The following is a 22,304-nucleotide window of genomic DNA, read 5'->3' on the forward strand; positions in this document are numbered from 1 at the left end:
GGGAATGATGGATGTTATGCTGCCATTTAGACAAATAGCATAAAATCTGTAAAAATTCTTTCTCATAAACTTTCCAGCGAGGTGGGGGCGGGGGAATGTGGACATTATTGTTTAATCATCTGTTGACTGGGAAGTGAGTTCACAAAGCTGTCCTTTAAGTGTTCTGAAATACAGGCAACCCCCGAAATACAGGCTTTTAATATATTTTACAATAATTTTATAGTAAGTTTGTTACTTTACTCCAGTTCCTTACCATTTATTTCCAAGCGCTTGAAACTACGTTCTAGAGACTCTGAGGAATTATTTAATGTACTACTCTTTAGTGCTAATTGAGCGCGCGCGCACACACACACACACACGCACACACACACACACCCCGCAAGATGCATACAGGATTCCTTGGTTTCTGCTTCAGCTTCCAGGTCTTCCAGCCAGAAGGAGAGGTCCCTTCGCTGCCCCCTTCGTGTCACCACTTTGGATAGCAATGTTGGAAAGAGTGGGCATGTTGAGTTTCATGAACCCCTTGTGGCTTCTTTCAGGTCAGTATGAAATAAGAGGAAAGTTTGCTAACTCATGGAATCAAACCGTAAGCACAGAACCTGCCGTTTTTTAAGGAACGAATATTTATGAACTTCCTATCCCACCTTTCGATCCAGGCAGGCTTTTGTGAACTGGATGTTGCACAGACTGTTGATGATTTCAGTTAAATGAGGGGTGAGGGAAGGGAGTGGGGGGGGGAGGGAATTGACTTACTAACTGTGTTGTTTGTTAGAGCAGACTGTTAGGAGTACTTGTATCCCCTCCCCTGTATCCAGGATACAACAAAGATTTTGAGGGCTCTTCCTCACTTCATAGAGAAAATCCATGGTGCAGGGGAGATTAATTAGTATTGAAGGAAAACCAACACCTCTAATTTTGAATAATTCTAAGCTATGAAGGAGCAGAACCTCTAAAACCTAAACCACCCTGGAAAAAGGACTGGTTCCAGTCCCTCACTGCCTAAGCCTTCCATGCATTATGGGCAGGAATAGATTAATATATACCCCCACTGTACTGTTAATGTTCAGTGTGCAGTTGTAGACTGCTGAGGCTCAGCACTACATAAGTATGAAAGTATTTGTCTAGCCCTAGAGAGAGCAGCAATTTTGTACTGCTGTGCATTGGGAAACATTCTGGTTTCAGTTGATGCTTGATGGAGAGGTTAGAGCCCAGGCAGCTCAGTTTTGCAGGAAAAAAGATTATGAAGAGGAACCTAAATTTCTTGCACATTCTGTTGTTTTACCTTCAGAACTGCATTATAAGAAAATCAACAAAAATAAGAATCATTTGGTAATTGGATACTTGCACTGTAATAGCGATTCTCCTTGCAAAAGTCTTGTTACAGCTTTTGTTTTGTATTTACTATATGTTTTTAGAGCTGATTCTCACCATTTTTTCTCATGTTTACTTTTTTTTAGGGGCACTCCATGGTCCCCATCTTATAAAACATCTTGCCAACCGGAGGCTAGATGTTTAAAGCTTAAAGAAGTAGGAAATAAGACTGAAAGAATGAAACATTTTACCTATGAAAAAAGCGAATCAAATTTGAACATCCGAGATTTCCAAAGCCCATCTTTTGCCGATGAAACTGTTGTCAGATATTTAAATGACCGACCAGCAATTGATGCCTTACAAAATTCTGAGGTTTTCTTCAAATCTGTATCAGAGGAGGAAAAGGCTGAGAAATCCAGAGATGAATACAGTAAAACTTCTCAGAGTACCACAACCCTGAATGTTGACCTAAAAGAATTGCAGCTGGCAGAATCCTCAGCTTCTTCTACCAGTACATCCAGTGCACACAGATTAGATATTTTAAAGCAGCATCAGCATGAGGCTAAACTGGAAAAACTGAAGGAACGGATTAGGAAGCAATTGGAGCGCCCAGAAGAGCTGAGCAGCAGAGGAAATCATCTGGGATATGATGACCATCCTATACCAGCTGCAGCTGTAACTCCAAAAGTCAGGAAAATTGCAGCTGCACATCCTGCTCCTTCATATAAAGGTACATAGCTTGTAAATTGAATCTGTGTGAGAAGAAATACATTTATTTGGTTTGTGAAACCAAGAATGCACCCTACCTTAGATAGGAACACATTAAAGACAAAGGATTGTTCTAATTCTTATTATTTATTACCTTCCATACTTTACCTGCATTTCCATCCATTAAGATGTTTTTGTTCTGATGCACTGTATATGTTTAGAGTTAAATTCACAAACATTGTATTGTGACTAACTGTATGGAATAATTGCTTTTATTTAGTTAGTTTCCTTGTCATTGGTGCTAACTATCACAGCTGCCGCCTGTCGCAGTAGCACAAGAGATTTTTCTGATAGAGCTTATAGGAAACCACTGGCTGTACATGCACAGCAGTCACACAGTACAGTGTTTACATTTTAGCGGTTCTGTAGGCATCAGTCAGTCATGTGTATAAACTATTCTGAAGTGTACTTGCCCCCTCATTGCAACTTTTATTTTTATTTTTGCAGGAATGTATCTTATTTTTCTGTTACGTAATAATTCTGTACAGAAATTTCTCATTTAATCTATTTTATGCAACATAGATTTGGAATCTTGAGTTTCTTTATTTCTAGTAACAAATGTATTGGATGTTTAAAACAGATAAACTTTGTCCGCATGATGCATTGGTCACCTTTATGTTAACCAATTGTCTTAAGGCAAAGTCAGCTAAATATAGGTGTACTACTTTTGTTAGGATTCAATCCATCAGAAGCCAAGATCCGTACACCTGATGGAAAGGTGTGGCGTGAAGAGGAATTTATTAATCGCAGTAGAGAGTTATGTCCTGACTTAGAACTGCAATTAGCAGGTAAGTAGAAAACATGATCATCATCATCATCATTATTTACATAGCTATACCATCCTTCATACCTCCTACATAATTAATCTGTAAATTAACAAAAACTTATAGCCCTACTTCCCAGACTTCTTAGGTTAAAGAAAAAACAAAAATGAAAGACTATGAAGTCTAGCTTGAAAGCCTGATGTTGTATATTTAAATTCTGATAGGCTAGAGACTAGCTAAGAAGGCAAGCTGCTACAGTTCTGATACATGTCTTTGTGTGTTCTTTTAGTTGTGGCAATGATTCTCTCACACTGTTTTTCAGAAGACAATTTGGCTGTGAAATTGACAACTGCTGAAAAAAACAAGGAGAAAAAAGCAACCAGACCAGTGCGCAAAATCCAGAAAGTGACACAATTTCCAAGTCCCGATTCCAAACCAGGTCAATTCAAGTTAGCTTTTAAACACAAGCTTTGGCTTGCACTCTTTAAACATTGTTCAGTTTTTTCTTCTTTTGATCCAGACACCGCCCTCCACCACTGGTGGCACCCCCCCTTTTTTCAATCCTTGCTGTCTCCTGACATTTATATTGCTAATGAAGCACTGGAAAATGACTCCGTATATCCTTCTTGGTTCTTTGTTTTAGGCAGTACCAGTGTAATAAGTACATCATCCTGGCGGGAGGGACTGAGACTTGCAAAGAAGCTACTGGGTCCAGCACCTAAAGTAGGGCAGCAGGACCAAGAGCCATTATCCATTGACAGAGCTGGCAAGGATAAGCCCACTAAATCTGGTAAGCTCAGCCTTGTGTACCAGGTACGGGGCGGATAATAATATGACTGCGGAGCAGCAATCATGCTGTCGATGGTTCCTTGACATTTGTGGCCTTTCAAATTTGGTGCCAAACGCAAGCCCCATTGGAATTGGTTCTGCTCTTGAGCTCCCAAGTACAGCCTATCCCTGCCGAAAGCAGGGTTCAAATCACTGCTTATAACTGCTGGGATTGGCTGCACTTGAGAGTCCGTGTTTGGGAATGGGGTGCTAACATTCTGCAGATACAGGCCACCCCGATTTGCACAGGGGTCGTGTTCTGGGTCATCGAGCGCAACAAAGACCGCTGCCTATCTGACTTGCTCTTGTTGTTGTGCTGTAGAAAGGACATTATGCATTTGACAAAGAACTGTCAACTGGAAAAGGAAGCAATAGTGCACATTTGCATTGTCTCCACATTAGGGGCGGGGAACTTGTGGCTCTCCAGGTGTTATTGAATGACAGCTCCATCAGTCTCAGCCATCATGGTCAATGGTCAGGATGATTATAGTCTAACATAAGTGGAGGACCACAGATTCCCCATCTCTGATCTGAGGAGCTTTTCACCATATATTTAGTTTTCTGAGATCTCCTGAGGCTTTAACTCAACCATTACCTTGGAAATTGGTTCTGGTTTGGCTATCTTGAAGGATCTTGTTTTCTCCCCTAGCTGACACCTTTGTTGTCACTGCCTATTTACTTTTCTCTTCTCTTCTGCTAGAACTGTAGGAAAGTTCGGAAGGGCAGATGATAATACCCCAGCATCTTTGACAACTTGAACATTAGACTAGTGACAGTTTGGTAACTTCTCCATCCAGTATCAGATGAGATAGCTTGTGTGCAACAAGTCATGTGTGATTGTGATTGAAACAGAACAATGGAATTGGGACCCAGCTGGTTTCAAGTTGTTTATTTCGTTTTCAATAAGTGAAATGGCCTATGGCCATGAGCCACTAGAATTAAATAGCCTTGGTTACCTCCCACCCAAGGGACTATCAAAGAGATAAAAATAACTACTCTCTTACATGAGATCTTGGGGCTTAAATCATATTGCATTGCTCAAATCCAATCAGTTTAATTTTCACCTTCCTTGGCTGTGACTTGAGCTCCTCAGTATTGTTGAGTTGCTGTTGTATACAGTCTCAGCCATTAATCCCTCCTTTGCATTCCACTGTCAATGTCTTTTCCCACAAGAACTGTTGAAATTTCTGACTGCTGATCCAGCTTCTATACACCTTATCCGAAATCTTCAGATTTGCCTTTAAAAAGTTCCCACAGCTGAAGTTTTTTATAATATAAATGCCCTTCAGTGCTTGATTCAGACAATTTTACTCTAGAAATGCTGGAAATCTATGTGTAAGTTGTTTTAAGCAGCATATGCATGGTGGTCCATGGGGTGCTGGTGCATAAGAGGGACTTTTCTGTGGTGGACCCCAGATTGTGGAATGCCTTCTCCTTTGAATGGTTTCTAGCCTTGTCACTATATACATTTCAACATTGGGTCAAGATGCATCTTTTTGCACTGCAGGTGGAAGATGTTGCATGGTTTAATTGTATTGAGCTGCATATTACCTGCCCTGGGACTGCATTTTGGCAGGTCGACTATATGCCTATTAAATAAATAAGCTAAAATTGGAAACTCTTATAATCTTGGCCCCGGTGCTTGGTGACAGATTAAATTAACCTAAATGTTTTTTTTCACTGCAAAAGTTGCTCTAATTCTTTACCAGTGAATAAACTGATACCCTTATCAGAACTATGATCCAACATGTTTACCCAAAGGATCTTGATATGCTGTGCATAGATGCAGGGCCAAGCTTCCGGATTAGAATTAATTCGTAGAAGCTACTACTATTTGGTGTGGGTGTGTTTACTTGTATGTGCTCTGTAAGGAACCATGTTCACATAGTGTCCCATCAGTACGGCCATTTCTAGTGAAAATCTGAGAACAACAACACAGTAGCCCACTTGGCAAAATATACATTGCATTTTGGCTTCAGTACAGGATGAAATTTGACAGTGTCCATTTACAAGTGGAACAGATTCCACTGGCAAGGCCCTCCCCCTTTCTGCTGCAGAACTTTCCAAAACTGCTGCAGAAGGTTTGGGCACTACAGAGCAGACAGGGAGGTGCAGGATGAAAGAGAGGAAGGAGTAATTCTGCTTCCATGAGCTGAAGTCCAGCATCAACCAAATGCAGCCTAGTTCTGTTTTTGATGTGTTCAGGTTTTTGCAGCTCATTTCTTGTAGCACTTGCTAGAATGTCTCATGGTTTTTTGCCTTTCTAAAGTACTTAAGTGAACAGGCTTTTAACACTTAACAAAAAGCTGCCATATGAGAGGTCAAATAAATAGATCCACCTTGCCTAACACGTGGAGTGTGTCTAACACTACTTTTGTCCCCCTACCCTCCCCCCAGCTTTCCACAGTGAAAAGACAGACACTAATTTCAAGTTGGATGTGACCGTAGAAACCCGATCAAGAAATACTGAAAGATCACAAAGTAAAGTAAGAGTGGAGAGTAACACGAAGAAAAAAGAATCTACTCTTCCTGATTCAAAACAGAGAGAAGACCATGTAAACAAGGACTTCTTGCCAGTGGAGATCCGTGGAATGCTTGATGACCTACAGCTAGACTCTGTATCTCAGGGTGCAGAACGAATGAGGGAGGAAGAAAGGCAAGATCAAAAATCACCGCCTTTTTCATTTATTAGGAGCCATAGTCCAACCAAAAGAAAGCCAGATAAGCTTTCTGCCAGTGAAGAGCCTCAAGTCACTTCTAAGAAACGCTATTATGATACAGATGAAGTTCGCCAGTATATTGTTAGACAAAAAGAGGAAAGGAAGAAGAGGCAAAATGAAGAGAAGAAAGCGCAGAAAGTGGCAACAGAACAAAAGAACAAAAGACTTCAGGAACTTTACAAGAAACAGAAAGAAGCTCTTGCTAATAAGACAAAGGGAACATTGGCTCCTGAATTAGCCACCAAACAATTACAAGAAACATACTCAAAACTGTTTCTGGAACAAACCTTACTGGAGGAGCCCCTGGTCCCTGGACAGGAGGTACAGGGATAGCTATTTTGCAAGAGTTGTTTGGGTTTTTCTTGCAGTTTGAAAGTTTGTATTAATGTTGTTTTTTTAAAGAAAAGATTTGCAGCAGTAAAAGATAGGCATTATGTTTGCACATGCCGGATAATGCTCAAACTGAGGTTTTGTTTGCGCCTGCAGTGTGGAGCACTGGCAGGAGCAAGAAATATGGCCAGACAGAAGTGAGTTAAAAATGGCTGTAGCTGTGGCTCACAGCATTTGTCATGGCATAGAGTAAGAATCCAGACCTTGGGCAGCATGGCTGTTGATCGATATAACCATGTTGCTCAATATAACCACCCAACTCGTATTCTGAAGAAGCATTGATGAGGGGAAGGCTAGGAAGCTCAGGCACACCAAGGGGCAAATTATGTAATGTGTGTGTGGCTGCCCCTGTGAAGGGTGTAGACCTTTAAATGACACCTCAGCATCCAGTTGTGCCTGATTTGGTACAATTTCCCTTCATCCCACACCAGTCCCCCGTCCTGCTGTATCCCACCTTGTTCAGGAGTGTCCCCTGACTGCCCAGGAAGGCTTTTTGGAAAGGAGTGTTTTGGTGTCCCCTTGTGAGACCTTCCTTTTTTGCCGTAGTTAGGATTAAAGCCGTCATATATTCTAATAGTGAACTTGAATCACTGAGTGCCAGACACATGTAGCCAAAATAACAACATCCACCCCCCCCAATTGGCAGCCTTGGGAGAACCCCAGCATTTGCAGAAGTAGAAAAAATGCTGACTTAAATATAAGGTGTTCTTGCCAAAGGACCAGCTAATATGTCTAATATGTTGTTTCCTGTGTCTAGCCTGGTTTTTATAAGTGCGGAAAACAAATGTCAGCTGTTTGCTTGGTCACTTGGGACTTCTCACATGTTTAACTTTTTTTATCTTGATTAATTCTAACAGAATTTCATGTTTCAAAAATATCTCCCATTTTTCTTCCCAGTCCAAACCTGGATATCAACCGTCTGGAGAATCTGATAAAGAAAACAAAGTGCAGGAGCGCCCACCCAGTACATCTTCCAGTAGTGATATGTCTCTCTCTGAAGCTCCTCATCCTCTTATTAGGTAAGAAAGCAGGAGTATGTTTAAGGCAACTTGTAAGTATTTTAAAAGAACTTTTAACACTATTTTTTGTAAAAGACACTGTTGCAACCTTAGAAACTTGGTATAGTAGGAAATGGTCTTAAAATGACTTAGCAATATGCTCTGTGTAAGCAGCAGATTTTTCTCTTTAAAGTAATCTGTAATTTTTTTCCATTCTTGGTTAATTTTTTTCTCATCTTGATGCCTGATCTTCATGGTCAATTTTGCCTTTTCAGCATAGTCCATTATCTTAGTTATCCATTCTTCCTTTGTTGGGACATTTTCTTCCTTCCGCTTCTGGGCAAGTAGCATTCTGGCCGCTGTAGTAGAATACTTAAGTAGTCTCTTTAAATTCTTTGGTACTTCTCCTGTTATTCCTAGTAAAAAAGCCTCTGGTTTTTTTTAGAAAACGTTAATAGATTTCAGTCCTCTTGGTGCAGGATTTGGGAAGCTTGAATGCTAGGTTCCTTACAGTTCAGCAGCTTGTATTCCACTTGCAACAAAAGTTTAATCAGTTTGTAATTATTATCTGGATAATCTGTACTTTTAATACAGCAGATATTAATTTATGATGAACCATTTTTTGCATAATGCATCTTACGGTCCTAAAGTAACAAAGTGGCTTTCAGTATGTATAAAGAAAAGTATTGCATTTGTTCAGCTTTCCCCCCCAAAAAAATTCTTTCCAAATCTCACACCCTGGATAAAACATGACCCCTACCCCACGGCTTCAAATTTTACACCTTTACACTGCTCCCACAATGTGTATGGGGGATCAGGGAAAATTTAATCTGGGCTAAGAAGTCTAGTTTTTAAAATGATTTCCAATACGTTAACCTATGTGCACATTTAATAGTCAAACATTGTTCAGTCTTCATTATTCCAAGTTTATGAGAATTCAACTTTTTTGTTTTTAGGAATAATTTCTTGGACCCTTTATGGATTCAGCCAGATAGGCTGACTTCAGAAGCCCAGCTTTCTTCCCAACAACCTTCATTTGTCTTGACTGGGGGATTTGTCTCCCAGCTTTTGGCCCTGGATCACATAGATGTCTTGCAAAACGACTCTGTATTATCAAGCAGAAGGGGTCACAACACAGCTGTGGGATCCATACCTTTGGCATCTCAACCAGTTATGGCATCTGCTGTGCAGCCTACCATTAATCAGTATAAAAATAAATTGAACCGCATTGAAGCCCTGAAGGCAACAGCAGCCTCTTTGTCGAGCAGAATTGAAAGCGAAGCCAAGAAGTTAGCCGGGGCCAGCATTAACTATGGTGAGGTGTGGAATACTGAGCGTGACTTGTTGCAAGGAGATCAGGGTGATGGCAGTTGGACAATGGCCAGCAGCCCCCCTGTGGACGAAGAGGATGTATTTTCAGCCAGGCTCCAGAAGATGTTGGGTACTTGTACCCCACATACAAGTTTTGATGATAACCTCCCTGGAGTCGGGAACCTTGGTGAGTTCAAAAGGCTCCCAGAGACCCTCAGCCCTCGGGCTGCAACTATCAGCCTTCCAGGTAACTACAGAACTGAAGGAATGCTAGGAAATCTATCCAAAAAACAAGCATGCTCCCCAGGTGCTGAAAGTAAAGTTGTAGCTATGCGTGATGGTAGCATAGAGTCAATAAGTGAGGGGCCACTCAGTGATGGCCTTGCATCTGAGGAGGAAGGAGAGAGGCGTGAGCATCCGACTTTGAAGACTCTGGAAGTGTTAAAGGAGAAAGAATTCTGTGCTGCAGATATAGCTGGCTGTGAGCCCATAAAAGAAGTTCAGAAGGAGGCAGAGAAGTGTTTGCTCATTTTTAGACATATCAGGAGTACTTGGGAAGAACTGATAAGGGGGAGTCCCCATAGTGCCATCAACATCTTTACAAAATATTACCAGCTTTGTGGGAAAGGTAAGGCAATGAGAGACTTACTGCTGCCTCTGGTGTTTTGTTGGTGTAATTGTCAAAATGACTGCACTTCCATGATAGTTGAAATCCTGAGCTCTTTAAGTTATGTTATAAACCTGTAGCTCAGATTTTGTTTTTTTATGCTGATGCCAGTATTTGCTGATAAGCGAGAAGTTTCCAGTCCTTTTTGAAAATTTTGGCAACTACGTCTTTACTATGAAATCGCTTAACTGTCTTCAGATTATAATTGAACGTTGTTGCATATAAAGGAAAATTTCCAAAGCTGCTCTTAATGGGCTTTGGATCTCTGTCAGCAAGCTTATTTGGCATGCTTCTGAAATACAGATTACTTTGTTTTTGCTCTTTCACCTCTTGCAGGATTTGAACAGTGGTCAGGGCAAGCACCACCAACTCAGGAACCTTTGCTTCCAGTCATGAGTCCCCCAGCTAGCATTGATTCATATGAAGATGATTTCATTTCCTCCCAGGAAAGTGTAACCATTGCAGATAAAAGAGTTCCTCTTCAGCCCAGGTACTTATTTGAGTTGAGTTGAGTCGATATAGCAACCGAGAAATTTCGTTGTTCCCGCAAGGGGACAATGACAATAAAGATTTATTCTATTCTATTATTCTATTCTAAATGGCAGCGAAAATCAATGAAGAATCATGTTCATTAAATAATGAACTATTACAGGGTTGTTTTTCATCCCTCAATGGGAAGGGAATGCTTCCTTGTTATAGAGTATGACAAATCTGAGTTGTGGCATAGAGCAGAGTAAATGAGTACTTTGTCTATTTAAAACAGCTTTCGAGTCACAACCTGGTACTTTTTTTCAAGGCACAAATGACACTCAGCTCAACTGTTTTTGAAAATCTTGAATTAACAGCCTGAAAATTATTTAAGAACTACAGAATTCCCTTTGCTGGTGTTTCGAATCAGGATTGACAAATATTTAATCTATTTAAGAGAACTTAATTTACTAATTCAGTTGATTTTTAAGTATAGATATTTCAATATCCTTAAGGGTGTTGGAGAATAGGAACTCAGTTTTGAACACAAAAATTATTGCATTGTTAAAAGGAAAGATGTCTGTAATAGTTTACATACAGGTCCCACTGTCCACCCACTGGATACCCACCAGTTCACTAGTCCAAACATAAAGAATTATACACTCCGCAGAGTCAGATATCTGAACAGCTGGAGCTTGCCCACTTTGTGCTTTGCTTGTCAGCGGCATTCATTCTGGGGCAGAAACCATGGAGAGAGGAAGAGGGAGATAGATCAGACCAATCAAGACAGCAGGACAAATCAGTTTTTCTGTCTCTCTTTTGCTGGCTGGCTACATCCATTTTAGGCAGAAACAATGTTGGGAGGAGGAATGCATTGTGGGCAGATGGCTGTTCCTGCGTGTAATTCCTTATTGCGACAACATCCACTTAAAAAAATAAATATGCTTTTAAGATTCAGCCCGAATATTAATGGAGTAAACCATAATTCAGCTGTACATTAAAGCTTGCAGGTCTAGCCCATGTGCAAAGTTGTCTATAATTCAGCTGCTTTTAGAGGTAAATAGAAGTCCTGCTCTTGTGCCTTGTAAGGCTTTATTAAGTAAATTAAAATGCTCATTACACAAGTAGTATAAATGTAACTGAGAAAGTCCGGCAATATTTTAGTTGCATGTCTATATCGACAGTGGCAGCAGCCCCAGCCTCAAAGAGGAGTTTGCCACCAGAAAGTCGTCGTATGAGCAGCAAGCTGTAGAATTTACCCACCATTCCTCAGGAACACTTTCTGCAGGTTCTTCCAACTCGTCTGCATCATCTAAAAAAAGAGTGAAAAAGGAAAGTAAGTGCCATTTACTATGCTTGTGTTTTTGCCATTGTTATTATGGTTGAACATACAAATTGTTATGATTATGATTATTAGAATGGAGTGTCCGCCAACTGTGTTTCCCACAAACCCTTCCAGAACCTTGCCAAACCTTGTGGAATAGCCCCTCTTCTTTCAGCCAACTTTGGCCCCTAGATAGTGATCAAGTACTGATATTGTTGCTCTCAAATCTGGGTTGAAACCTTTGGCAAAGTTTTAAAATCTGAAAATGTCAAGTGTACTTGTCAAGTGGGGGAAAGTATATATTTATTTTATATTTAAATCACTTTTTCCCAAAATGTGTGTTACAGAGTCAGAATCTTTCAGCACAGTTCCAAGTGCCTCTCTGAGGGAGGAAAACAAAATGTTGCCAGGGTCAGAGTATGGATCACAACAGGTGAAGAATGTATTACCTAATAATGGAATACCTCATAGAGAAGACCAGAGCCCAGATTCTGACAGCACTTTAGAAGAACTTTCTGCTCACTCCTTGATGAGGTAAAGTGAACCACTTCATTTAGTTGTATATTACCAAACCATAGCCACATTCAGATAATCATATATTGGCTTAATAAACTGAATGATGTCAATATGTCTTTTCTCCATGCAGTCAGACTTTTTGCTTGTGCAATGAAACAAAGAGCAATATTTAACAGCTTTGGAACAAACCAGGTTTTTAAACCGCAGTTTGAAATTGATCTAATATCCTAACCTGTTCCAAAGCTAGTAACCAGAATGTCCTGGTTTAGATGAAATAGGAAATCATGATTGATTAGAGATTGCCTCATTTGATCATATAACAAAGGGAAGAGCGAAGGTGGCTGCTTGTGTGGGCAAAACAGTAATTTAATATCTCTGTTTTAAAACAGAGGTATGATAATCTGAACTATACCAATGTTTTTGAAGTAACATATAAGCTCTTCAAATAGTTGGAAGACTGTATTTTGTGTGTGTGAATCTCAAGTATTGCCAGAGCTTTTTTTCCCCTGGGGTACTCAGGGTATGCAGTCCTGGCAGTTTTTTCCCCTAGAAGAAAATCACAGGTTAAAAGTGTGGCACACAACCTGTAACAACTTCATGATGAGTACCAGCACAATTTTTCTAGAAGAAAAGCACTGGCTATTACTCTTTTCTTTGTGTACTGCTGGAGGTATATGATACTTTCCAAACTGGTTTTGCTGTGTGACTACTCTTTCTTGAAAGAATAAAGACTTCAATTCTTGTTTAACTTTTAGTCTCCCAGATAAGATAAGGTCCCCAAGGACTCCAAGCTCTCCTCATTCTCCAAGCCTACAGAAACCATTGGATCCTGCAGTAAATACGGCAGAAAAAATTAGACCCCTTTCAAACTCTCTGGGGACTATAACTTCTGGACCCAAGGCAAACCATGCCTTCTCTGATATGAACCTTGGAACCAACAGGACCGGGGCAGGTAACATGAATGGTGAGCTGGCAAAAACTATATGGCTCATGATGCTGCTTACTCTTGCTACATTTCTTAAAAAATGTGATTTGCATGAACACATAGGTGTTTAGTATTTCATATTTACCTTACAGGTACCATGCGCTTCTCACCTGCCGGTCTCCAACATCGTATGTCAGCAGAGCTTAATTATTTAAGTGCAATTGAGGAGTCTGTTCGCCAGATCTCTGATGTCGAACGAGTCCGAGGCATATCACTTGCCCAGCAGGAAAGTGTTTCACTAGCTCAGATTCTAAAGGTAACCGTAGTTCTTATCTCTGCCTTATTTGCTGTATACACTCCTCTGAAGTGTCTGTCAAAGATAAGAGTGGTTGCGATCAGATGAATACAGTCATACCTTGGTTTAAGTACGCCTCGGTTTGAGTATTTTCAGTTTAAGTCCTCCGCGGACCTGTCTGGAACGGATTAATCCACTTTCCATTACTTTCAATGGGAAAGTTCGCTTCAGGTTAAGTACGCTTCAGTTTAAGTACAGACTTCCAGAACCAATTGTGTACTTAAACCAAGGTACCACTGTATTGTTATATTTCCATTAAAACTACAAAATTTGTAGGTTCTTGTTCAAAAGAGGGAACAAAATCTGTGGTTCCTGAAAATGATAGCTGCTTGTGATAAATGTGGTTATGTGCAATTTCAATACTTCATACCAAAAGTTTTATTTATTGCAGTATTATTGTATAGGGTGGAACTTGTGAACTTTGTAAAAATAGACAATGAAAGGCATGAGATACACTATAAGACGCAGAAGTATAAGTGCTAATAATAAATGAAATATTTAGGATTTAGTGACAGGGGCAATAATATCCTTATGGAAATATATTTTAAGTGTAAGGTACCTTGAATTACATTGTATGTAAAAATGCAGGATATAAATTAATAAACTAAAACTAAACTAAACTTAATCTTGTAGGCACAGCAGCAGCAACACGAGCGCGACTTGGCTCTTCTGAAGCTCAAGGCAGAGCAAGAAGCTCTGGAAAGTCAGAGGCAACTGGATGAGGCAATGAAGAAAGCAGCTCAGGTAATGAGGTCTTTCAAACAGTATGTAAAACTTAAAAGTAGAATTCTTTTCCTGTGGAGAAATTGGTGCTAATGGATGCTAATCCAAATCTCACAAATAGCAGGCAACAAGAAATTGGGTCATCTCAATGTACTGTACTTCAGAAAAAGATCTTGTTCTAGAGGTGCAAGATTTTAGAAGATGCCAACATTAGTGAGTCAGGGGGCACTGTGGGAATCAGTCCCAAAATAGCTACCATGTGGGCCATGACATATCCCAAAATAGCTGCCATGTGTTAATTTGGAGATCCAGTCAAGGCCACTGCACACCATGCCAAATACTGACACTCCTTAAGCCAGGGAAATGACAGGAAGTGAGGTCTTTGGACCTAGCAGATCACACAGACAGAATGTCTCATTTTTTTAAAAAAAGTACAGAATAAAACCATATTGTATTCAGAACTCAAAAGCATCAGTTCACGCTGATCAGTTCATGCCCAGCACCTCCACTTCTGCCTGACACTCTCCCTACGCTCAACAAAATTTAAACTGTATTATTACAAAGTGTGTCTCAATATAGGATCGTGCCCTAATAGCAAAGGTGCTGGGCATGTCATAATAATTTATAATTTACTAGCTGGCCCCTTTGGCACATGAAATAAAGTAGAACTTTTTTTAAAATACATAGGGCCATGCAGAATCTATCCAGCAGCTGGTACAGTCACAACAGGAGACAGTAGGTGCTTTACAGGAGACCACTTGCAAGATTGCAGCTCAGCAGATGGAGACTGCTCTGCTCACCACAGATGCTGCTCGCCAGATACGTGAGGTTAGATTCTGCTCTGGAATCCTTGGCAAGCTTGGCCTTGTGCAGAATGGTTGCTAAAGCTAGCTTGCTGATTGTAGCTAAGAGCTCTTCAGCAGACTACTTTGGGAAAGGAAAGCACGCTGCCTGTTTGAAGGATGGGAGAGAGGGAGAGAGAGAGAGAGAGAGAAATATTTTAGTGTGTGTATATATATTTGAAATGTGCGTAATTTCTCAAATATTAACTTACGAAAAGTACATCTGTCTGTGCTTCTTTATTCAGATGACAGAGCTTGCAAGAGTCCAGATCTCTGGTGCCATTGGTGCTCCGGCAACCCCGATGACCACACTGATTGACCAAGAGCGGAAGCAGCATTCAGCATTCATAAAGAAGCTAAAATCTCATAATACAAGCAGGTATTTTAGATTACATTTTAGTTCTTAGAATAGATTGCGAGCAGTGTTTCACCAAAGGCATGAAGGCAGACTCCAAAAAACACCCACCACCACTGATATGCGTACTTGCGTAGGTGAGGGAGGGGAATTTGATGTCCGCATGAGTACTAGGCAACTCCCCAAGAGCTCTTACTTTCTTTTCCCTGTCTCATCAATAAAGAGCAGTTTCCCTCCCCCTTCCTTTTAGCCTTTGTGACCTTTTATTGTTTGATTTTTCTAAACTAGCAGCCAATACTGTAGCAAGGCAGGTCATTTGGCTCCAGCATTAGAGTGTAGAAGGGAATTCTTAAGGAAAGGGAATACAGTCAAACCTTGGTTCTTGAATGGCTTAGTTGCCGAATGTTTCGACTCCCTAACGTCGAAAACCCAGAAGCGAGTGTTCCAGCTTTCGAACAATTTTCGGAGGTCGAACGTCCGTCGCAGCAGACAAGGCTCTTCCAATTAGAAGCTGCACCTTGGAAGTCGAACATTTTGGATATCGGACATCCTTCTGGAACGGATTACGTTCGACTTCCGAGGTTTGACTGTATGTGCATTTGTACTTGTTGGGTTTACTTGATAGTCCCTTGATTGACTTATTGTAGGCATCAGGGAAGACTTTGTGCATAGGGCTATAACACCAGTTTGCACATCCTGTCCATTTCTTCCCTGTGGGGAATGGAAGAATGGTAGGTTCCTGCCTTCCATATTGAAATCCACGATCAGAGGCCAATGTATCTGTTGTTGGCTGCTCCACACACCTTTTATCCCCCCCCCCAAAAAAAACACTCCTGGAGTTAGAAGATTGATACGTCTACTTTCTGCCTGCCAAAACAGAGGCCTATTTCACATGCCACTTGGCAGGAGATGCTTCCTTCCCTGTCAAGTGACTCATCCTGAGTGGGAAGAAGTCCATGCCATTTTATATTGGGTGCTCTAGAGAGTGACAAGTGTCAGGAAGCGTCGCCTGCTCTCCATTTGTTCTGCACACAAGAGAAACTAAGCCTAGTTTGGATACACACAAAGCTCTTTATGCAGAGCTAACTACATTTTTCTGACTCATTTGTCATTACTGATACTTAATTGGATGTTTCTCATTCATTTATTTCACTATAATCATTTTGTCTTGTAAGGCTTTTTTTCAGCTACTTATGACAATCAGCTTGAACTTTCTTTTTTATTTTCAGAATAACTCACGCTTGCTTATTTTCTTTAATAGGAAAGCAGAATCTATACCTTCACAAAGTAAAGAGGAGATAGATGACTCAAAACTCCTTTCTTCCTCATTTGATAGTTATACAGAATCGCCAAGATCAAAGGCACATGATCAGAGGTAAGAAGCAGAACTCAAACAGTTACTGTCAATTATAAAGGGAGCAGAAGAAGACTTTGAGCAGTACTTGATGTCTGGTGTTTCTTCTTCTAGTCCAGACCTGCAGATCTTTTGAGCCTGCAAACTCACATGGGCTCAATAAACTAGGGCAGACCATAGCTAGCTGTTGGATCACAAGTCATGCAGGCCTATCCATGGACCATTGCATTAGCCAAGTTGCTATATTTTGGAGTGGTGTTTAATGCTAATCTGATACCCCATGACATGAATATGAACTGAATTCTTCTTCATGTTTTCTGTGCAGTCACATAATATGGTTTTTGCACTTATGCAGAGTCTCGTTCAGGAATGATCTAAAACTAAACTTGAGTTGTTTTTTATTGTGCAGCAGCACTGTTGGTATTATTATTATTATTTTAATTATTATTTTAATTATTATATTATTATATTATTATAATGCAGGCCTGTTTTACAACCCTAATTCAAGATTCCCTTCTGTGCTTTTATTATACCTTTTTATAAAACAGTAGCAGCAGCAGTTGCCAGGAAAGTCCATTTGTTTCATCTTCCAAGGGGACCAAGAAACTTTCCCGTCGTGAAAAGTCAGGCAGCTCCATTGAAGAGCAGGTTCCTATGGCTGTGAATGATTCTTTAATGAATGATACTATTCCATCCATTGCAGATGAGAGAGGTTGGTTCTTGGACGAGTACTTAAACTACTTCAGTGTTTACTCCTAGTTCTATTCCAATCTATTTGCTGCTTGTGTTATGTCCCTTGCTCTATTGATTGTTCTGCTGGTGGAGTCACATAGAAGAAGTATAAAATGGTGAAATATTTACCAGGCTGTTGCATGCAGCACTCTTTCCCCATCACAGGCAATCCACAATTACTTTTATATGTCATTTTCTGGTTAGCCAGCCCCTTGAGCTGCTGGGGAATCTGCAGTCTGATAATGACACCATGATAGCCACATTGAATCCTGGCTAGCTGTTGCTTCCAGCCTCCATTGTTCTGGGAGCCACTGACTGAGTGTTCCTCCTTCCTTTGTTCTGGGAATCACTGAGGTTGGTTTTTTTTTTAAAGTCACGAGTCTTTACATCAGTGTGTGTACTTGTTTACAAGTGAGTGTTATGCAAGATGCGATTTCCTGAGCTTAATTTCTAATATCTTAAGTAATGGAACGTCAGGTGGGGCTTGGTTATTATTGGCTGGCAGCATGTTTTATGGAGCAAAAAATATGTTGCAATTTGAAGTTCTTTTGTGGGAGGATAAAGCCAGCTTCCTAGTTCCAAGAAACATGGGCCTCCAGGAAGCATATTTAGCTCCCATGCTGACATTGCTACTTATTGATGTCCTTTTAGTCTTTGACCTCATACTTTTTGACATTTGTTGTAAGCGGGGAAAGTGCTGCAGATTGGAGATAATATCTACTCCATCACCCCAACTCTGGGTGTCCTGAATACCATTGAAAGGGCATGTGCAAATATATTTATGTATGTGCAATATATGGACCCTTTCCGTCATATGGACAGGTGTTTTGCTAGTTTATTTATACATACATACATACATACATACATACATACATACATACCCCACCCATCTGATGGGGTATAATTCAGTCATCTACGATACTGATCATTCAGTCAGTATTCATTTACTTGTATTGCCCACTTCGTTAAGCCATACATTCCAACTATTACATGAAACTAGTTTATACATTACTTGTTCTGTAATGCAAACTTTCCCTTAACTAAAATTTTTTTGGGTGTTTTCTTCAGACTCCGCCTCTGTGGCAACAGAATATTCTCTTAAATTTGATGAGTCCATGACGGAGGATGAGATTGAAGAAAAGTCGTTCCGGTCCTTGCTACCTTCTGAAAGTCACCGCCGGATCAATTTGAAGAAACGAGTTCACCAGGATTATTCTGATGAGGAGGCTTTCCCTGGAAGGTCTACCATGTCACCTGTTAAAGTAAGTTTTCAGTACTCTGCAGCCGCATGTTTGTTGAGGCTCCTCTAGTTGCTTTCAGAAAACCATTCAGTAAATTTTAGTGGGGATGTCCTGTACATAAATGAACAGCATAATTGTATAGTATCTGCAGACTTGAAAAAACTGTGGGCATGGTATACCATGTGTGAAAGTCTGCAGGGTACAGGAACCTCCTTTTGTGGGCAAAAAGAGTCCAGGGAAACAAACTGCATGATGCAGTTGTAAGTGCATGTGCATTTTCAAAGCACATGCATGCTTATTCATGGCCTGAACTTGGTTTTTTAAACCAGCTATTCATTCCATACCTGTTTGGAAGGATGCTTGATCAAAGCGGTGGCATCCTCTCTAGCAATGCTTCTTATTTTAACAAAAGCACTCGCCCTGTTATATATAAACATTTACATTTGGCAAATGTATGTTTTAAATTTGCTTTCTTGTCATTAGGAGCTAAGCCTGCCATTCTCAAGAGGGCAGGATAGCTTTTCTAAATTTACCATGGAAATGGTGCGGCAGTACATGAAGGAGGAAGAAATGCGGTCAGCTCACCAGTCATCACTGCTTAGGCTGCGTGAGAAAGCACTGAAAGAGAAGGCAAGGGCTGAGCTAGCCTGGTTGGAACACCAGAAAAAGTAAGAGTGTTCAGAAAACACAATGACCCCAAATTTAGTAATTTGTGCTCCATCCTAGGACTTCTTTGGTTTTCTCTCAGTTTTGTTAAACTCTGCTTTCCAAACCCCTTTTGCAAATGTTCTGTATGCCATGAAATAATAATTAAACAAAGAAGTGTGTTTGTAGTTACACAAATAGAATCCCTGGGGGCAAGGTTGGTGCACAGTTGTGCTGCAGAAGCAACTACAGAAGCCAGATGGAGTTTAAATGAAGTGTGATTTTTTTTAAAAAAGCATAGCTCTGCTTCACTTGTAAGGTCTTTCTGTATATTTCATATTAGCTTTAATATATTCTATCATGTGGGTTCTTGAAAAGCAAAGAATTACTGTCCATCTTTCTTTTGAGGGAGATCTTCCAGACAGTGCAATCCATTCTTCAGCTGATCACCTTACTCTTTTTCACACATGTGCTCCATAACAGTCAAGCACTTATTGCTTGCTGGTTCTAATATTACGGAACTTTGATCATCTGTAATGGGATTGGATAGTTCCATTTCTTGGCCTAACATCTGGAGATTAGAATTTCCTCCAGGCAAGGTTGGCTATTTCTGCCCCAGAAAGGCCCAAGTTCTTTATCTGATAGGCCCCATGTTTTGGGGTATATGGTCCAACTTGAAGTAATTACGTAGCTAGTACTAAAAAAATGAGTGCTGCTGCTGCTGTCTCATCAAGAACAACCACAATGGCCAAATATGAGGTACCAGCATTTCATAGGGTTATTGCCCACCTGGTAAGTGAGAGTGTGAGTGTCATGGTTGCTCTTGGATCCACCCTTTCAGGTGTTGGCTAGTGTAGGCACAGGAAGAGCATGTCCTAACGCCATCCGACATGATGTAGAAGCATGCACACTTCTTCAGATTAGATTTGAATTAGTCTATTAGAACAAGAATATATTGGTTATGGGGCTCCGATGTTTTGTGCTCCAGTTCCCATCACCCCCAGCCAGCCTGAACAATGGTCAGGAACAATGAGTGTTGTAATCCAAAACATTTGGAGTAAAGCTGTCCAAAGTCTAGCAGAATTGGGCGAGGTGGGTAGTTGAAAAATTCCCCCGTGGGCAGTGGGATCCTTTTGGGGCAGGATCATTGTGGGGTGAAAGATGCTTTGTGCATTTGCACGCACCCCATAGTCCCCTTTGTTCAGGTGTATTTTACCTTCACCTGTGCATAAAACTGTATTACCAATACTTAAATGAAAATGAAAATCCATAAGTACCAAAACAGAATTGCAATGCAGACGTGAGAGAAACTGAACTTTCCTTGCCTTGATTCTCATAGGCGTTTACGAGACAAAGGAGAGGATGACAAAATGCCACCTATCCGAAAGAAACAGCGTGGTCTACTTCTGAAGTTGAAGCAGGAAAAGGTAAAAATTCATTTTAAATCCACCTGTGCTGAGTTTCTTCTTAATCACTGAATTTTGATCTGGTGTATAGGGCTGGGCAATATCTGGTTTTCAACACAGTGATATATCACCACCTAAACATTGTGATATACTGATACTGATCACAATATCTGAAATAAGGATGGAGCTATGCAGAGGCACTGGCTGGCTTAACGGTTTTCCTCGCATCATGATTTTTGCATAGCACACGCTCTCACTCTCTTTCTTTCTTTCTCTCACTCACTCACTCACTCACACACACACATCATGATTCGTGAAATATTGCCAGGTCAAAAGTTAAGAAACCAATATTACAATATGGCCTTCAACCCAGTTTTGGATGATATATCAATATATTGCCCAGCCCTATTGGTGTAGTTAGGATTAGGAGTCATATCTGATCCTGCTGTACGACTCCAGAATATTGCATGCTATGAGAACTGAAAAGAATCTTTAGAGGTGTGTTCCCTTTGGCTCTTGAACTGGCTCTGTTTGATAGTAAATGTCTTGTAGCAGAAACCCTAGCAGCATATTTGTTGATCTGTACAGCGCATCACATTCCTTACAATTCAATACAGTATAGGCATTATGTTCTTAGTAATTGAAAAGTCTCTTTTCAACCAAGGAAATTACCATGTTTCTCCGAAAATAAGACACTGTCTTATATTTATTTTTCCTCAAAAAAACACACTATGGCTTATTTTCAGGGGATATCTTATTTTTTATTAAGTATGGTTCAGTTTAACCTACAAAGTTAAACTGCCTATCACTATGGCTTATTTTCGGGGTATGGCTTATATTCCTTGAATGCTTAAAAATCCTGCCACAAAGGATAATTTCAAAAAATCTTCACAAAGTTTTATTCAGGATAACTTTGTGAAGATTTTTTGAAATTATCCTTTCTGGCCCGAGTTCTTGTAATTTTTCGTTTACTTCTGAACTTACCAAGAACTCCAATTTCTACTGTAAAAATCCTGCCACGGCTTATTTTATGGCTACGTCTTATTTTCGGAGAAACAGGATATTCATATAAATTAGTATTCATAAAAATATTTGTAGAGCAGGATATTTTCTGGACCTGCAGAAAGTATGTAGCCTATGTATTTCAGTAGCCATGCCATACAAAAATAAACAGTAGTTCAACATTTCAAAGATTTAATGCTTGTTTGTACGGCTCAGCTGGGGCGCAGGAGGGTTCCCCACTCCCAGCAGAGCCATCCCTGCTGCTCCCCCTGCTTGTGTGGGAGCCAGTGCTGGGCTGGGGGATCCTTTAAATGCTCAAAGGGGAGCGGCAGCTGCACACTCCTTAGCTGAGCAGTTGAAAGATGCAGAGGCAGGAACAAGCTGTATTGGGGCCTCGCCAATGAAGCTTTTTTCTCCCTCTGCGCTGTATGGGGGCAGAGTGGGGTGGCAGTTTCACTCAGCGATATACCACTGAGTGAAGCCGACATCGCTGTCTGCTCCTCATACTGGTCCTGGGCAATATATTGATATATCGCCCAGGCCAATTGTAAACTCCTTTGGGAATTTATTTTTGGCTAAAAAATTAGACAGATGCATATAAAACATTGCCCATGCTTGAAATCTTTGAATCTGAAGCAGACATGATGTATGAGGAAAGT

General features: G+C 40.5%; 1 protein-coding gene across 6 annotated transcripts in view; it reads left to right on the top strand.

The window, feature by feature from the left end:
• Window positions 1-22,304, top strand: part of CEP350 (centrosomal protein 350) — a 59,353-nt gene that overhangs the window by 16,078 nt on the left and 20,971 nt on the right. For 3 of the 6 annotated variants that reach the window (XM_035121771.2, XM_035121770.2, XM_035121772.2), the window contains exons 5-25: window positions 416-539; window positions 1,458-2,041; window positions 2,754-2,867; window positions 3,166-3,282; window positions 3,487-3,633; window positions 6,069-6,712; window positions 7,679-7,800; window positions 8,736-9,718; window positions 10,094-10,247; window positions 11,410-11,561; window positions 11,897-12,083; window positions 12,821-13,029; window positions 13,143-13,306; window positions 13,979-14,089; window positions 14,756-14,896; window positions 15,156-15,289; window positions 16,527-16,640; window positions 17,168-17,331; window positions 18,420-18,613; window positions 19,076-19,260; window positions 20,577-20,664. In XM_035121771.2, coding sequence (XP_034977662.2) covers window positions 416-539; window positions 1,458-2,041; window positions 2,754-2,867; window positions 3,166-3,282; window positions 3,487-3,633; window positions 6,069-6,712; window positions 7,679-7,800; window positions 8,736-9,718; window positions 10,094-10,247; window positions 11,410-11,561; window positions 11,897-12,083; window positions 12,821-13,029; window positions 13,143-13,306; window positions 13,979-14,089; window positions 14,756-14,896; window positions 15,156-15,289; window positions 16,527-16,640; window positions 17,168-17,331; window positions 18,420-18,613; window positions 19,076-19,260; window positions 20,577-20,664 — 4,832 coding nt within the window. The remainder of the gene's footprint in view (window positions 1-415; window positions 540-1,457; window positions 2,042-2,753; window positions 2,868-3,165; window positions 3,283-3,486; window positions 3,634-6,068; window positions 6,713-7,678; window positions 7,801-8,735; window positions 9,719-10,093; window positions 10,248-11,409; window positions 11,562-11,896; window positions 12,084-12,820; window positions 13,030-13,142; window positions 13,307-13,978; window positions 14,090-14,755; window positions 14,897-15,155; window positions 15,290-16,526; window positions 16,641-17,167; window positions 17,332-18,419; window positions 18,614-19,075; window positions 19,261-20,576; window positions 20,665-22,304) is intronic. The other 3 variants (XM_060276624.1, XM_035121774.2, XM_035121773.2) reach the window with 3 other exon arrangements.

The sequence above is a fragment of the Zootoca vivipara genome, chromosome 7 (genome assembly GCF_963506605.1).
Source record: "Zootoca vivipara chromosome 7, rZooViv1.1, whole genome shotgun sequence".
NCBI lineage: Eukaryota > Metazoa > Chordata > Lepidosauria > Squamata > Lacertidae > Zootoca > Zootoca vivipara.